The sequence below is a fragment of the Martes martes genome (assembly GCF_963455335.1).
Source record: "Martes martes genome assembly, chromosome: 12".
NCBI classification, from domain to species: Eukaryota; Metazoa; Chordata; class Mammalia; order Carnivora; family Mustelidae; genus Martes; species Martes martes.
Window position 1 is genome coordinate 66,526,308 of NC_137900.1, and position 18,709 is coordinate 66,545,016.

The 18,709-nt window shown below is 40.9% G+C and overlaps 1 protein-coding gene across 2 annotated transcripts in view; it reads right to left on the reverse strand.

The window, feature by feature from the left end:
• Positions 1 to 18,709, reverse strand: part of GRIN3A (glutamate ionotropic receptor NMDA type subunit 3A) — a gene marked incomplete at both ends in the record, with an annotated part of 149,924 nt that overhangs the window by 29,449 nt on the left and 101,766 nt on the right. For both annotated transcript variants that reach the window (XM_080820500.1, XM_080820499.1), the window contains 3 exons: positions 5,157 to 5,308; positions 13,686 to 13,801; positions 17,685 to 17,830. In XM_080820500.1, the coding sequence (XP_080676626.1) occupies positions 5,157 to 5,308; positions 13,686 to 13,801; positions 17,685 to 17,830 (414 nt within the window). The remainder of the gene's footprint in view (positions 1 to 5,156; positions 5,309 to 13,685; positions 13,802 to 17,684; positions 17,831 to 18,709) is intronic.

The window sequence follows — 18,709 nt, forward strand, 5'->3', positions numbered from 1 at the left end:
TAAAAAAAATGAATTTATCCTCCAGACAGACTGTAGCTAGACAGCTCTGGGGTTGCCAAGGGATGGGAGGTGAACAGATCAAGGTTTTCACAGGGGACAAAGTATTAATGCCCAATTACCAGAAATAGGAAGAAAAAGCATCTTCCATATCCTGTTACTAGGTGACCAGATTACTCATTAGCCAAACTACGATATTTTTTCAGAAGGGAAGGGTGTTCAATTCCTCTGTGCAGCATATACAAACTGGACTGGACCTGGAAAGTGGGATGTTGGGTCAGAAATAAACAGAGGAATGTCTTCCTCAAGAGCCCCTGTTGGGAGAGGTGCCTTCCAGGACATACCTGCTTCTGCTGTACTGTGTCCTGCATCCCCTCCCCCTGGGCAGGTGAAGGAGGTGGGACATGTTCATTAAACTACTATTTTATTTACTCCTCACAAGAAGCCATGGAAGAGATGAAGCAGCTGAGATGGCGGTGAGTCAGTGATGTGCCCACGGCAAGCTGACGGTAGCGGAGGCTTCCTCTGATTGTGGCTTGTCTGATTTCAGAGCCGATCCCTGCCTCTCAACACTACCAGAGCCCAGCAATGGACGGCGCGTGAGGCAAAAGGGATGGCGAGCAAGGTGCTAACAGGTATACTTCTTTTTTTCTGAACTTTCCTGAGAGATGGCTTACCAAAAAAAGCAGGTGGACACTCAAGGATTGGAGCTCAGGGAAATCCAGTGGGCAGACGGCCTTCACAGAGGAGACCGAGCTCAGCTGAAGATTGGCTTCATTTAATCACATTCTACCTGTAGGGCTTGTGAGGGTGACACCCTGAAATTCTCTCTTCGGTTGTACGAGACAAATGTGCCAGCCGGTGCACACGGATATGCACTGCTGTGTAAATGCACACAGGTGAGCCTCATCACAGAGCAGTTATCGCTAGATCAGGAGCTGCCATGGTGTAGAGCAGCATTCCTCAGAAAGAAGAGCTCCATGTGTGGTTGGAACATTCCCTGAGGCTGGAGGGTGGCTCTCTCACCACCACCACACACAGACTCTTCTTTCATTTCAGTCTCCGAGGTTCTAATTAAGAATATGCATCTCTTCCCCTCTCTCTCTCTCTTTTAAAGATTTTATTTATTTATTTGGCAGACAGAGATCACAAGTAGGCAGAGAGGCAGGCAGAGAGAGAGAGAGGAGGAGGTAGGCTCCCTGCTGAGCAGAGAGCCTGATGCGGGGCTTGATCCCAGGACCCTGGGATCTTGACCTGAGCCGAAGGCAGAGGCTTTAACCCACTGAGCCACCCAGGCACCCCTCTCTTCCACTCTCTTAACTCCTACCTGTCTCCCCCTTCCAAATTCAGCTGATCTGTGGGCCCGGGCTTGTCTTAACAACCGTAACTTGATCCTGATGTGAGTCTCTTATGCAGCTGCTTCCAGCTCACTACATCCAGAATTTCCCCCAATCTCCCTCCCCTGAATTTGGCTTCTGCTGATTATTTGTTACTCAAAATTTATCTTATTTGTCCACACTTAGTTTGGTTTTGTTTGAAATTCCTGATGAGTCAACAAAGTCCTGGAACATTTATGGTGAAACCTCCTAAAATCCTTAACATTGTTAAGTGACCTTGTGGTTAGCATATTCAGGATAATAAGCTCAATATTTTACAAGCATTATATGACTTAATTTTCATCGCAATCCTATGAAGTCCCCCAATCTGCTGAAGATGAGGCTCAGAATGGCCAAGTAACATGGCCATCACAGAGCTGAAAGGGTTCAAATCCAGAACTGTCTCCAAAGCCCGTTTTCAACCATGGTGTTATATTGTAAAGAGTACCAATATTCTTATCTCAGGATAATATAAAGGGAAACCATCATCACTGGGTCAAAGCTGGGAGGGCTCTTGCAGATGATGAAGTCCAAATACCTTATTGTATAGATGAATGGAATGGGGTGGGATGAAAGGACACATCTGTCTATCCTTTTTCCAAGGATAGAGTGAGTGCAGAAGAGGTGGGTGATTGTTTATTCAGCATCCATTCTGCCATCTCCTTCTTCCTAAGGGAATCCTGATTTTGTTTAGGTCTTGGCTATGTGATCACGCATTTCAAGGGAAGCTGGCCCATCTTCAGTCCAAGGGGATGAGTCATGACTGGTTTAATCCATCATGATGATCTCATTCCCCTCACACTGATTGGGTCATGCAGGGCAGATGACACCCTTTTGGCCCAATGACATATGAGGAAATTCACTACATGTCTTTGGGGAAGGTTCCCTTCCTTCTTCTTCTTCCTCTTCCTTTTTTTTTTTTTTTTTTTTTTGGTTTCCTCACTTTTAAAAAGAGCTGCAGGAAGACACCTGAAGATATCTATGAACCTCAGGAAATTCTCCTGATGGAGGGAGAGGAGCTATGAACACTTCCATTATTTACTACTTACTGTGTCAGTTTTCTTACTAGGTCTTTCCATAAGTGATCTCCTCTTCTCAGACAAAATAGCAAGACAGGTTTTATCATATTCATTCATGGGTGAGGAAACTCAGACCTAATAGCAGTTAAGTCATTCAGTGGTTAACTGGTAGCTTCAGGATACAAGTCTAGAAATGTATGGCTTCAAATTTATCATGCTTTGTAGAAGCTCTTTTCATACTTGAATAAATAGATTTATGTTAGTCTCCAAAAGGACATTTCCCTCTATGTGCCCAGTGGAGTTCGGTTCTGAGTCTGAAGAGCCCCGCACCCTCAGAGGCTTGTCCAGTGGAGTCAGTTGGGCCCTCCTGCTGATACCCGTCTGATGGTCCTCTGAAATGGCAACAGCCTAGACAGATGAGTGTGATCAAGGAGGTGCAAATCATTCCATATAGCTGGCTTTGGGGACATGACTGGGAGGCTCCTTTTGTCTAATGTCTTGCTGTCAACTTTGAATCACTTGGGATTTTGGCATGAGTTAACCATGGTCACAGCAAATGGTAGAAAACACCAAGTGACTGTTGCTTTGTACAAGTGAAGCAATTGGTTCGTTTGCATTCTTGGCTGACTTAATTCAGTATAAGACCAGTGTAAGACCAATTTTACTTCTTTTAGAAAAAGCCAGGCAAACCTCTCCAAAGAAAGATAAAAATGCCTGCCTAATAGGGTCGTGTATGAACCAATGAGTTAATTTCCCTAACACAGCTTTTGTCACATGGTAAGAAACAGAACAGGCTACATCCCTAATGCCCCATTTTCCTCTTTGCTTCCTTTAAATCTTTGCTCTAGGACCGTCTTCTCAATGAGATATAATATAAGGTTAAAAAGGAAGATATGATTCAGATTGGAATAGGGATTATGAGCAGGCTCTGGAGAAGTGAGATTTCAGCTGGGAGTTTACAATGAGATGTATTAGCTGGTAAATGTCAGGGGTAAGAGTATTTGGGAAGATGGAGGTAATAGCATGTAATAGCATGTGCCAAGATGCTAAGACAGGGAAGCCACTGGCATATCTCTATCTAAAATGACCCCTGTGGGGGTTCCTGGGTAGCTCAGATGGTTGAGCATCTGGCTTTTGGTTTTGGCTCAGGTCATGATCTCAGGGTCATGAGATGGAACCCCACATCAGGCTCCAGGCTCAGTGAGGAGTCTGCTGGTGATTCTTTCCCTCTGCTCTTCCCCCAACTCATGCACACATGCTTTCTCTCTCTCTCTCTCAAATCAATCAATCAATCAATCAATCTTTGAAAAAAGAAATTAAATGACCAAGGTAGTGGGGCTGTAATGAGCCAGGAAGAAAGTGGCATGAGATGAGGCTGAAGATATAGGCAGGATCAAGTCCCACAGGGCTTGTTGAAATGCAAGTTTTGCATTTCAGATTGTTCCCTAATTAACACGGCAGCCCAACGCAGACTTCTAAGTAAAACAGTGATCTGCCACATGGAAAACAAGTCGGAGAAAGGCAGGCAGGAAAACAGAGAACAGTTAGGAGACTTTTGCCGTGGTCCAGGTGAGGGATGAGGACTTGGACTAGAGTGGTGACAGTGAAGATGGCGATAAACGGGCTTACTTGAGACATATTTTATAGAAGGAAAAATATGGCTTGTTGAGAGATGCTGCAGGAGGTGAGATGTGGGAGGCATGAAGGATCCTTGGCAGTTTCTGGAATGAGTAACTGAATGGACAAAGGCGTCATTACCCGAGACGTGAAGCACAGGAGGAAAAGCAGACTTAGGAGAGAAGATCAAAGGTTCAGTTTTTGACAAGTTAAATTGTGAGATGCCTGTAGGATATTCAAGTGGGGATGTCAAATGGGAAGGTAGACATATGGTTCTGCAGCTCAGAAGAGTCTGTGTAGAAATACAAATTTGCCAAAATAGAGGCTATTTGAAGCCATTATTATTGCTGGCTGTAGTGCTGTTTTTGTTGTTGTTGTTTGTTTGTTTGTTTTTAATGTCTGGCTGACCTTGTACTGGTTTATTTGGCTTCTCTTTTGAATACCCGAACCTATGGTTCTTGTTATATCTTTTAGTCTCTTATCTTAATTATCTCCTTTGATGGTTTCTTTCTAATTACATTGTAAAGGCAGAGCACCGCAACAGAAAGATGGAGATTCTGACTACTTGTGTGCCTTGGGAAAATCACTTAGGATCTCCAGGTATTAGTTTCTCATCTGTAAGAGAAAGGTATTGGTTGTTTCCAGTTTAAAAAAAAGCTATGATTCACTAATCTAAGAATTACCCATTAAGGTGTGTCTACTTTTCTAAACCCATAAAGGATTCATAGTTGGACTACTGGGAAATTAGCTTTGATCAGATCTTGAAGGATATTCTGAAGTCCACATCATGTCCATCAATTAACAGTTAAACCAAGTAATGTTAATGACAATCTCAGATATAGATACTATTGCTGTAATTCGACCAGCGTTTCTTCTGCACTTGCGGATACAACACATAGAAAAGAAGTGGAAATTCAGACATTTACTCATCAAAGTACATCACGTTTGAATCCAAGACAAACCTGTCTTACTGTAAATTCCTACCAGAATGGGCACCCTTCAGGTGAACTTCTGCATATATCACGGTGAATTCTACGAGATGTAAAAGCCTGGATTATTGACCAAAGGACACGTGTAACAGCATTTCTTCATATTCTTCAAGGTAAAGCTATACAAAGCATCAACATGATCAGCGCTTTTTCCTTACCTCCGTGACAGCAAAGCTTCTCTTTCCACAGGGAACCACCTTGTACCACTTGTCATGCAACACATCCATAAACCCATGGGACTTGTACTGACTGATCAGCTCGGATATATTGGAGGTCAGTGGAGAGTTGGGCGGGAGACCAATGCCATACCCTAGAAGAAAATACAACCTCACGTCAGCTTTTCACCTGAGAGGATCTGAAGAGGTGCCAGCACACTTGTGTGATATTGCCGTCAGTTCTGGTACCAAGGGCAGGGTGAGCTTTTATCATCTTTCCTTCAAAGGTCACAGAGAGGTCCAAGGTATGATTATTACGCATCTGCTGCCTTTCTGAGTAAAAGAGATGAATCTGGAAAGAAGAGGAATGGGCTGTGTACCGTGTTCCAGGAGCACATTATATTTCAAGGCCTTCTGCCCTTCCCTTCAAGATAATTTTGAGAAGATACCTTTGAGGCCTTTACCAGGACTAGGATTTTCTATTCACCTCTCCTAAAACCCCTCCTCTGAACCTTAAACACACAAAATTGGATTAATTATAATCTCGGGTTTATGACATTCTCTCATCATTGGTCATGCAGGACCCTCTTTTACTTTTGTCAATTTTTAATAATGAGACTATGCCTCAGTATAACATGAGAATTTAAACATCCACAAAAACTTACCCCCCACCCCCAAAAAAGAGTCAGGTAAAACCAAGTGTTGGGGGGCGACTGGGTGGCTCAATGGGTTAAGCCTCTGCCTTCGGCTCGGGTTGTGATCTCAGGGTCCTGGGATTGAACCCCATGTTGGGCTCTCTGCTTCATGGGGAGCCTGCTTCCCCCTCTCTCTCTGCCTGCCTCTCTGTCTGCTTGTGATCTCTCTCTGTCAAATAAATAAATAAAATCTTAAAAAAAAACAAAACAAAACCCAAGTGTTGGAGAAGATGTAGGTCCATAAGATCACATATGTTGCTTCTACAAATACAAATTGATATAACCATTGTGGAAAACAGTTTGCTATTTTTTCTTAAGATTTTATTTCTTTATTTGACAGAGAGCGAGATTGGGAGAGAGAGAGAGCACAAGCAGGGGGAACAGCAGGTAGAAGGAGAGGGAGAAGCAGGCTCCCTGCTGAGCAAGGAGCTGGATGTGGGCTCAATCCCAGGACCCTGGGATCATGACCTGAGCCGAAGGCAGACGTTTAACCATCTGAGCCACCCAGGTGCCCTAAAATAGTTTGCTATTATTTTGTATAGTTGAACATCTATCTGCTCTAAGACAAGTAATTTTAAGTACATTTCTAAAGAGCTCCACTACAACCACATCAGGAGATATGTATCAGAATGTTCTTAGAGGCACTGTTGATAATAGTAAAAATTTGGAAACAACCCAAATGTTCTTTGACAAGAGAATGGGTAAATAAATTGTGGAATATTACATCATTGGTATATTGTATATAGTGTGAAATATATGAAGTAGAACTACATGGGATAATATGGATGACTCCAGGCCATGCTGAGTAAAAAAGATCAGCCCCAGAAGATTACAGCATGAATCCATTGCGTAAATGCAAACACATTCAAAATGAAATAGTATATTTTTAGGAATTCATACATATGTGGCAAAAATACAATTAGAAGAAAATCAAGGAACTAATAAGCCCAACATCCAGGATAGTGGTTATTTAAGGCAAGAGAGGAAAGGGAAAGGATGAAGGAGGAGCACAAAAGTGGATGTAATGTGTTGTCAGAGTTTTTTAATAATCAGCTTGGACTGCATATCCTTGCTCTGTGTGGCTTCACTTCCTTTCCAAACTGTTAATTCACTAGTAAGCTCTTTGATAGCCATGTGAAAGAGCTAATTAACTACACTTTGTCTTTAGCTATTGGACAGCATAGTCAAAAAAAAGATATTTTGCCCTCAGAATGATTGAGGAAGATAAAAGTATAGCTCGTTCTTTTTTCACTGATAAAGACTAAAAGGCTGTCAAAAATTCAAAGATACTTCATGAAAACAAATACTTGCTATAATTATTTCTATCTTGCAATTTATTTCCAAGGACATTAGTTTTTGTTTTTGTTTTTATTGTGTATACACAAATCCTTTTTTTAAAAAAAAATGAGGCTTGAGATGTGTTTATAAGCAATAAAAGAGAAGAAATAAATAAGGCAGAAAACATTTTTCAGTTTTAAAGAGCTGTATGGTTTTTTTCCCCTGATAATTTTGTTTGTTCCCTAACAATGGCCAGTCAGGGGAGTGATGACAATGTCAAGAGCATGATTAGAATTTTCCATCCAAAGGGCTATTTTGACTGCCTACTTTGTGCCTAGTAGTTCTGGCTTGAAAAGCAAGACCAACAATAAAAGACTTTACATAGGCAGGCTGTTCTTCTGCTGATGTTATCATTAAATAACATTTTTTATAATGGGCAACTAACCATAACGAAGTAACCAGTTTTCTTTAGAAATTTTTATTATAATGAATGCTATTTACAACTCAGTTGCAAGTTCATTCTTTCAGGACTTATTTACATGTCAGGCACAACGCTAGTCATGTGTATAATAATATTCAATGACTTACTGACTCATGCATTCATCATTCACTCATTCAACAATTACTTACTGAGTGACCAGGCACTGTGTTAACTGATCAGGATTTAGTAATGAGCAAGGCAGATGCAGTCCCTGCCATTATTATTATTGCACCACGTAATGATTATTTCATTATAAGTGAGATAAATGCCACAAGAGAGAACTGGGGCGTATATAACATAGAGTGGGAGGACTTGTAACTATCTGGTGGAAGGGGGTTGATTGTCAGGACAACTATACCAGGTTTGCTGAATATTACCATATTTCTTCCCCTGGAGCAATAATTTTCAACAATTTCTGATATGTATTAAGAGATTACTATATACTATACACTATAATAAACTTTATATGTACCTTACCCCATCTTGTAGATCATGCACTAGACTAAGACTGTATACTATACTTTGGTCTATAGTTGAGTTAAATCACGCTGGAATTTAATAACTAGAACGTACTGAGTTCTACTGTGTACCAGATAATATACCACATGGGTCTAACCGCTATAAGAACTTATGCATAATATGTAATACTTTAGGAATAAGTAAACTGCCCAAGGTCACACAGCTCGTAGTTGGCAAAGCTAGATCTGAAAGTAGGTCTGTTTGAGTCTAAAGCCAATGTTCTTTCCACAGTGTCCAGAATAATATGTGACCAAGATAAGGGAATACTTGGCCTATCTCCTCCCCTTCAACACAGGCTCTATCACTACAATCATATTGATGTAATCTCCCCAAACTGGGCAATGCAGTAAAAAACCACAATCATCTAAACTGATGGTTTGTTTCCAGCAGACAAAATATATATTATTCATGGGCAGATTTTGTTTATAAACTTTTCTATAAGTTGTAGAAATATACTGTAAGTATAGCCCTACCTGGTCCATGATTATACATAGATGAGGATATTAACTAGCAAGGACACCCCCTGACTATATTGTTTCTTCTAAAAATCACCTCAAAGCCAACAATTCCAGTCCAGCTTAGTGTAATAATGGCAGGAATGTTTTCATCTGATATGTGCTTATTCCACACCTATTCAACTATTCACTAATTCCACAAACATGTGTTGAATGTTTATTCTGTGCCAGATACCCTGCCAAGGGCTACAGAGGTTTCCAAGTTAACTCAGACGCAGCTCTATCCTTATGAAGCTACGGGGGCATGAGGGCAATGAGCCAGACATAAATAACTACACAACATGGGAGAAAGTTACAGGACCTTTCTGGAAAACAAGATAGATGATGCATAAATTCAATAAAGGTCAAATACGAAAACTAGATGCAATGAGGAGGATGGATAAAACTCTATGGAGTTCAGAGGAATGAGAACTTTTTACCCGATGGGAAGATGAGAGGAGGCATTGTAGACTGATTCTTGATATGGCATTTTGGGGTAGATGAGACAGAAATACGTGATCTAAAGTTTAAAAAGCTGAAATTAATACTTATGATAAATCTATATATTCTAAGAATAGAATTTTGGCACTACAACAAAAGTACTAAAAATGCCTTAGGCAAAAAGCCATGTTGAAGTTACAGGGACATTTATAAAAAATTGCTACATAGGAAATAATAAATATTAAATCACTCTACTCCATCACGTCAAGGTTAATTTCCAATTGACTGCTAAAAAAAGATTACTGTCCTTCTAAATTTTCTATTTTAATATATATATTATTGACATTTAAATGATTATTAGCATCAATAATAATTATGAGCTAAGTAAAACACACTAGGAATATAGAACAAGGGGAGAAATTTCTCACAGGAAAAAAGATATCTGGTGACTAGGAGAGATATTTGTTAAAAGACATAAAAATCCACTTTATTCAGAAACCTAAAATAGTAAAACCTTGAAGGTTTCATTTCTGTCCTTCTCTTATCAGTTGCTTTTCAAATTTGATTGTGTTCATTGGTCAAAGAATTCTTATTTTTAAATTGCTGACTCAACCTAGCAGCCTGAGTTGCTTTCATTATCATTAGAAATGTGGCTTTGCAATAAAGACGAGGTTGACTATTTTGTGGTTGATGGATGAAGCAAAATGGAATCCTTCAACCCTAAAGATGAAGGCATCAGGCACCCTGGAAATTGGATACAGCTTAATAGCCCAAGAGAACAATTTTCAGAACAGAATCCTGATCTTTTCCCCATGGATAAATCAGCTTTACTCAGCTAAGAGTGGGGGAAATATATTTTGGCTAGCAAATGTATAGTTAGAAATTCATAGACTAGAAGAATCTTCCTGAAATGTAGTTGGGTAATAGATATTTTGAAAATGAGATCTTAGATAGGGTTAAAAAGGCTTCAGGAAAGAGAGATTAACTCATTTTTGCTCTCTGTCCTTGGAATACCACATTTAGCTACTCTGGGGCAATGGTTGAGAACATATTGTAATAATAGCCCCAGCTGTAAAGTAGACTTTAAAAATGGGTTTCCCTTACCCCCAGCACGTGAGAGTGGAGAAAGAAGTATGTGGGAGAAGCTGAGATATGTGAGGGTTATCTCTCCTGGGATAATTTTCTGGAGAATCACTCTCAGTCTATTAATTCAATATACTGAATAATAATAATTTATTGGGCACTCCGTGCTTGTCCATGCTTCACATGGATTATTTCACTTAACCTTCACAACTCCATGCTAGTTGTGGTATTCATAGACCCATTATGCAGATGAGGGGCCTGAAGAACAGATGAAATGACTTGCTCCATGGGGCACAGTGAGTAACAGCAACTCTATTCTCACCCAAGCACTCAGACTCCAAAGCCAGTGCTCCAAAACACTGTATTAAATAATTAGTGGTAAGCAAGTAAAAGAACAAACTCAAAAAACAGGCAAAGGTCTTTGGCAGAAAGGTCACAAATCATTACTGTGCAGTTCCATTACTCTTTCTTCCTACTTGACCTTCATTGTCAGCTAACTCCAATGCATAAATTTGGGACATGTATTCATTTATCTTAACACTTTTTTTTTTCCAGAGCACACTATACGTCTTTGTGTCCCTGGGTGTACGGTATTTAATATGACGAATTCTAAAGAGTTTCGGCTTGCTGTGCTGAGTCCTCAGGAAAAGGTTTTAAACTCAAAGTGGAGCCACTGGCTCACACTGGCCTCACCTTTACCTTTTAAGCCTAAATAAATGCAGAATGGTGGAGTGGGGAGGGGTGGGCAGTTGGTACAAGGAGCTGGTGTGATATCAGTACTATATAAAGTGAATGAACATTCAACATGAAGCAGTCAATGGACTGCCCTTCCCTCCTAAGTTCACAAAGCCATGTGAGCACCTGGGAAAGTATATGCAGATATCAGGGTCCCTTGATGAACTGCAGCAGTCCGTGAATTAGACACTTATTTCAAATTTAACCTCCTGAGTTACCTAAGGTGATACATCATCTATTACATAACTGTTACTACGCAGCGGACACAGATACATATATAAAACATTCCTGTAAGGTAAAGGGGTAAGACTTGTTCATAAATCGCTTTCATCACATTTTTATGCCTTTAAAGTTGAATTAATTAGGGGTGCCTGGGTGGTTCAGTTGTTAAGCAGCTGCCTTCGGCTCAGGTCATGATCCCAGAGTCCTGGGATCGAGCCCCACATCGGGCTCCCTGCTCGGCAGGGAGCCTGCTTCTCCCTCTCCCACTCCCCTACTTGTATTCCCTCTCTCGCTGTCTTTATCAAATAAATAAAAAAATCTTTAAAGTTGAATTAATTAATAAGTCTGCATTTTTGTAAGTTCAAGAAATGTATGTCAAAGCATATAATATTTTTAAAAATTTCTTCAAGAGAAATATTCCCTAAAAATTTATGAGATTAAATTTTTTTTAAAAGCAGTGCTCAAGGGGTGCCTTGGTGGCTCAGTCATTAAGCATCCGCTTTTGGCTCAGGTCATGACCCCAGGGTCCCGGGATCAAGCCCCACATCAGGGCTCCTTGCTCAGCAGGGAGTCTGCTCCTCCCTCTCCGTTCGTTGGCCCCTCCCCCTGCTCATGCTCACACTCTCTTGCTCTGTCAAATAAATAAAAAAATCCTTAAAAAAGGAAAAAAGCAGGGATCAAGACTTTTACTAGTATCTCTATCACAATGTTGTAACAATTTTAAGTATCCTCCCTTTGTGTTTCACCAAGTTCTGTTTTCAGGCTGTGAATTTGGTGGCAGGGACAGTACTGGATTAAATTTTCTGATTTGCACCTCACCCAGAATAAACCAGCAGTGTTTTTTGTTTTTTGTTTTTTTTTAGAATAAACCAACAATCAGGGGAATGCTTTCTCTTCAGATCTGTGGTCTTTCTGTTCTCTTGCAGAGACAGCTCTTTCATGCGCCATTTTGTGCTTATCCCCTTTGAAAACAATGTGGTGTGTGGAGATGGGAACTTTAAGACGCTAAGTCTCAGCAGCACAGACGGAAATGTAAACAGGGAACCAGTGGGGAGTTAATTGTGTGGCATCTGGCACTGGGGTCTGGCAGAGGCAAACAAGCCATCTCACCACTGTCTTTTGACAAGCTAGGGTTGCCCCCTGAAGACAAAGGTGGAGAATGGAGTCCCTCATTCTTATACCCGCTGCAAATGATTCATTGTTAGTAGCTGCTAAAGGCAAGAGGGACCTCAATTACCCAGTATATCTAGGACAGAAAAAAAAAATGTAACATCCTTTGCATATCCCCAGATGCCACCAAAAAAAAAAAAAAAAGGAATTTTTCCATTGTTATAAATGTTCTTTTGGTTTTTCTTGACTTTTCTTTTTCTTTTTAGACTTTTCTATCTCAGATTGTAGTTTTGATAGAAGACAACTACCATTAAATCTCTCTCTTCCTGAGTTCTATCTCTGGTTCAGGTGGAGGTCACTTTGCCTGGAGAAAAGATTGATTTCTCTTAGGAGAAGGCTCAGAGAAACAACATCAGCTCTTACACTCTCATTCATCACAAAAATAAAGACCAAAGTAAAAAATTTGATGATATGTTTAGGAGAGACAGAGATCAACTGTGGCTGGGAAATCGGAATCAGAATAGTTTTGATATGCTAGTTAACATACAGAAAAGCAGATTTTCTGGAAATAGGACTTGGGTACCCTCATGGGATTGTCTGAAGTCAAAGTGTTTTCTGACAAGTAAGCATGGCTGTCTTGAGACCCAGCATGTACTGTCAGAGAAGGGAAGCTGGGAATTGGGAGATGTGAAATTTGCTGGTTCAAACGATCAGTTCCATATTATCAACAGTTGTTCAGAATGAAAGGAGCAACTGACAAAGCAATCCTTCTTTGCCCCTGAAGTCTGATGGATTGGTTGATCAACTTGGGAGCAAAAATTTGCTGCCAGTGGGGGAGAAAGGCAAACCTGAGGTCCCAAACAAGGTTTTGTTTAGGACTCTTAAAGGTTACTTAGGTATAGAAGGAAAGTTCTTTTTCTATTGATTTCCCACCTCGTGGAAAAAAAACAAAACAAAACATTTATTTAGGAACCATGAGATTTGGATTCTAATTCCAGTATTATCATTTAATTGTGTGATTATGAAAAACTGATGTAATGTCCCTGGGCTTTTTTGTGGATAAAAGGAGTAGATTGGATTATATCAACACTGAGGTCTTTCCAGTTGTAGAATGCGATCATTCTAGTTTTTGCATCAGATTCATTACAGGAATTAGAAAATACAGGTTAAATCAAAATTGGACTCCCCATTTGTTACACTATGCCCCCATTCTCAGATATCTGAAGCAACATCATCTGGGTAACAACAATTGTTGTTGTTGTTTTTTGAACAATTGGATAAATTAATTTTTATGGAGTAGGTGAAAAATAAATTCCTAGCTTCAGCAACTTAAGAGCTAAGTGCTTATGAGCTGAAAATAAAAACAAGGGAAGATGAATAGCTTTTTGCCTCTGACTCTGGCATTTGTGACTTGCTAGGTTGGCAAAGTGAGCATATCCTGAGTCAGAGTGAATTGAGAGTGACTGGCTCAGACCTTCTATAGCAAATGGCTTCCCCACGGTTAGAAGTTTGCAGTCAGCATCTATTGACACTTCATAATCCAGGAGGGCCTTGTCCATGATGAAGGCGTCTAGTTTCTCTGGATCATTCCTATATTTAAGACCAAGAGAAGAAAAGAGAAAAATGATTCATTAGTAGACAGAAAAGGTTGACAACTGGCTTTTGTTTAGGGGACAGAAATCTGGAAAGAAAGGGCAGCCCAAGCCAGGTAGCTGCTGACTCAGCCTTGTTGACATCTCACTGACCCGTGGAAAACACACCCAGGGAAACAGATACTCTTCTAAGAGAGCATGACATCTTTCCAATGGTTTATCTACCCATTCCTTTTGTTACTTCTAAATCCAACAATAAAGCCAGAGTGACTGAATTGAACGGGAAGGTTTAATTCTCTTATATAAACTGAGTGACTGGTTTGTGCGAGGCACAGCACTGACTGTTCTCCACACAGAGGATTACTCACCACGGCTGGGAGGTGGGTGGTATTGTCTCATTTTAGCAGATGAGGAAACTGAGGCTCAGAGAGTCAAAGTAACTGGATCCAAGTTACAAAGCTAGAAAGTGTTGGGAGTCAGGTGGTTTCATTAATCAATATGTGAAATTTTTATTTCTTTCTGCCATGATCACTATCATATTCTCCAGAGATCAGGAATCATTTCATATTTAGGAATACATACTAAGGAAATACAAATCTATCTATATCTAGCAGTCCTGGGGAAAAGGGAGATAAAAGATCTCTTTAAAGTCCATGGGCCAGCATTCATTAACTGGAGGGTGAAGTGATCTATAGGTAATAGATCTTAGTGGTCTGCTTTATTAATATATCTCCAGAGATTCATGTTTCACTCCCAACCTAGGGGGCGATTCAGGCAGGAATCATTTAAGGTAGGTGTCCCTGGTTTGTATCAGAGAATCAGATGTGAACTGGGCTCAAGATGCCAACAGGTGCCTTGTGTGTCCTTCATGTGTTCTCCCCATTTTTAAAATGTAGGCACAGGAATGGCCCAGAGGAAAGTATGTCTCAGCACTGGCTGGATTCTCAATTACAAAGGAGGCAAGGAAGGGGGAATCTTAAAAGGAACCGTTTAAGGTGTATGCAATGATTCTTGTTTGCAGCCACATCAAATCCTTTTTGGAAGGGGGTAGGACATACTGCCATTTAAGAAAGGCCCTCAGGGCTGTCCAAACATCTTGGCAAAGAGAAAAACTCTTCTCTATTCTATCTGGACTCAGTCATTCCTCTCTCAGAGCCAAAAATGAGTCTACTGGAATTCAATAGAGTGGAGTGGTATTAAACTCAGAACAGAATAAGGCTAGGGCCCATCAAAAATCTGAAAAAGAAAGACACCCTTAGACACCTCTAAGATTCATCAGTGGGAAGGAAGTACACATTTGCATGGATGGCTTTGTCTGGGCCATATATGGACACAGAGTAAATAGGTCAACTTCCCTTTTCTTGATACCATTGACCATTGCTTCCTCTTTCTACTCTTCCAGCCGATTGAAAATGTATTCCCTTTTCCAGGAGTACTGGATTGGAAGTCATAATGAGACCTGTGTTTAACTTTAACCAAAATAAAAAACATCTCCCAGTTCCACAGCTGTGGGAAGCTTCAGAAAGGGTTGAGGATGTGAACTGTCTCCTAGGAGCTGATGATGAGGAACCTTAATGGAATCTTGGCAATAAAATAAAAATCAAGCTGAAAGATGTTTCTCCAATAAAAGTTTTACTGTCACAATAACAAAATGTACCTTGGGAGCTACATAGCAACTAGTCACCATTTACCAGTACTCCGCAAATATCTGAGGTAGCAATAGCAATAGAAAAAAAATCGGGGTTCAGTTTTTCTAAGCAGTAATTACTGAGGTCCGGTCTCAGTGGTATCCTTAAATAATCACTCCTGATTCTGGACTGCAAAGTGAAGTTATTTATGACAGGTCTCTATTGCATAGGAAGGCAAGAAGCAATTAGCTCACAGACTCCCCTGGGGTCCTGAGTCACTGGTGAGCAAGTGGTTGGGTGTGATCCAGGTAAAATGACTGGCTGAATCATCCTTACACTTGGCAGGGCCCCCAACTGTTTCTCCCATTACAGAATCATGCTCTGCCTTTTTGAGAATTCATTTAATTATGCATATGCCACAAAATAATACATATACCACAATAACATATACTCATAGGTGACTCTGCAGGTGTGTTCTGCAGGCCAGGGCTCTGGGATGCCAGGGGGTTAGTATGAGGACTGTGGTTTCTTGGACAGTGGTGGCTAAGAGCACTGGAAGTGACTTATGTATCTGCCTATATTCCAATGTCACCTCCACCAGCAAAGCACCTGGGGAGCTTGTTAATATGCAGTTTTGGCGGGGGGGGGGGGGGGCGGGGCGGGTACTGGCAGTCAGCATTTTTCACAAACTCCCAAGGCTAACAGGATCATGGATGCTGCTGGAACATGGACTATTCTTTGAACATCAAGGACCTACTTTTCTCTTATGGTTCCTAGAGTGGCCTGCAGCAGCGATTGGATTCTAGGGACCTGGTTCTAGTCCCGACTCTGCCACTTGCTGACTATATTACTGTGGACAAGTTGCTTCTTTAAGGTCTCAGCTTCTTCACTGGTGCCTGCTTTTCTAACGATTTCATTTCTCCAGGCTAGAGTGGGGACAACTCAGGGCCTTCTCTGGTGCAGCCTCCAGAATAAATGAGTACCCTGAGTGGAACTGGGGACTGCCACAGGACTGGCACATCTCACTCTTTTCACACGGCCAGAAGAGCCCAGTTCATCAGCGATCACCATCTAGTGGGGAGCCACTGCCATCACCCTGACATCATCTCTCCCTTAGCCATGAATTTGCCTGCTGGAAAGAAGACAGAAGAGGAGCTGGCAAGCAAAGGAGCACTCAACTCTGTGTTAGAGGGGGAGTCTAACATTTTAATGTTCTTGCAAAACCAAAAGTGCCATTTCATAGTGCAAAAGCAGCATTTCATCCTACATAACTTGGCAAATCTGAGAGCACAAGCCTTCCTCTCTAGACTCTATAAAAGTCCATAAGGAGTTTTAGGGTCCTATCACCAGAGCTCTTCAGAAACACATTAGCTCTTATGTCTCATGCAATTATTTGTTTGCTTTCCTTCTTCCCTAAAAGAGAATTTGAGGTGGCAAGTCCTCTGTCCACTGGGAAGATTATTGTGGTTGACCAGAGGTAAACCTGTTTCCTGGGGCTGCACGATTTTAGGGAGTGGAGGCTTGAATGTATGTCACTGTCCTGAGACTATCAGGCACAAGGGAGAGGACTGCTCACGCTTACACCGTGGAATTTACCAGGAGCCATTCATTCCCTTCTCCCAGGCAGACCAGAGGAGCAGATCTGTAACTGCACTGCCCTCCTTGCATTCAGCTTCGCTGAATTACAGGCTCTGATAATCTGCCATGGCGATGTGATTGCTCTTGATTGCTTCTCATAAATTCTGATGAGAAGGATGCAGGCATGGGAATCATTGCCTTTTATCTTATTTCCTTTCTACAGGAAATCTCCAAGATAAATTCCATTTCCTTGTGGCAAGAGGAGACGGTCCACGGGCTTAGAGCTTCACTGTGAAGGCAAGGGCTGCTTTGGGACACTTTATCCTCTGGCCACATTCCCTGAGTGTTTGATCATTTCAGCACTGTTGTTTTCTGAAGTGATGTCAGGCCCACATTTACTTCCCCCACCATCTGCTACACTAATGACCCCACTGGCACTTCGAGCAAAGCTACTGCCAACTGGGGATGATGCAGGTAACTGGTAATCTAGGCCACATAATTAAATGCACACTATTCCGTAATGCTTTCTCCATCTCACACAGTGTGAGGTATTACTGAACACACAGTGGGTATATTTAGCTGTCATTTAAAAAAAACCAACAGATACTACATATGTATCAGTAGCTAAGACTTCTCTTTCAGTGAGAACTTTCTAGACTCGAGGTTGACACTCACTTCAGATACTCCACTCCGTCAGGGGTGGCTGGTACATTGTACCTTCTCATATACTCATGCATCTCCGGGAAGCTTTGCCTCACATAATCTTCAGCACTGCTTTCCCGGACAGTTCCAAAGCGGAAGCCTTGAGAGGGATGATGCAGCTATGAGGGAGAAAGAAATGTCTTTAATATAAATTATTCTTAGGATCGTTTTCAAAAATTTCCTCTTCCATCACTCTTTGGAATCGAACAGTGATTTAGAATTTTTCAAACCCATGTCATAAACACCTACACAGAAATGTGCAGACATGGACATGTCCTTTCATACCCCAGTTTTCACATAAGTAATTGTTTCATCTTCAGAAGCAAATGTATGAAAACAACAAAGCGAAAACATAAAACAGGTTTCTGCTTTACGCTGAGAACTTACCAGACTTCTTTAGACACTGTATAAATTGGCACGCAGAATCAGCCTCATTATCATAAATTGCATATTGGAGAAAGTATAAAGATAATAAATTAAAGGTTGTGCTTCTCCTTGGTTAGAACTACACAAAGAACAAGTTAAAACTCTGTCCTGAGACTGAACTATACCTGACCCAAAGTAGTGAATATATCTTTTTTTTTGACTCTTCATTTTGTACTATATTTTAAATTTGTTAAATTTACTTTTGGTTTAATTATGAAATGATCTCTTTTCTTTAGATAAATCTAACTGTATTTTCCAGTGCTGAGTCATGCTATACATTTGCTCAAATGGAATGGGATGTAATAAGACAGTTAGGAGACACAGAGGAGAAGGGTATCTGGGGTAGACCCACTAATACAGTTCTGCAGGGTGTGGGACCTTGCAGTGAGAAGTAGCACAGGAGCTCTGCAGAGGCTTTCTGTCACCAAGAACAATAAATATACAGCACATGCAAAATTACTGTTGTGAAAGCTGTACAGAAGTGTTAATGTAGCATCTAGATTTAAGATTATTTCCAATATAAGAATGAACTGGGATTGGGCCATGTTATAAAGAGAGCTGAATACCCTATA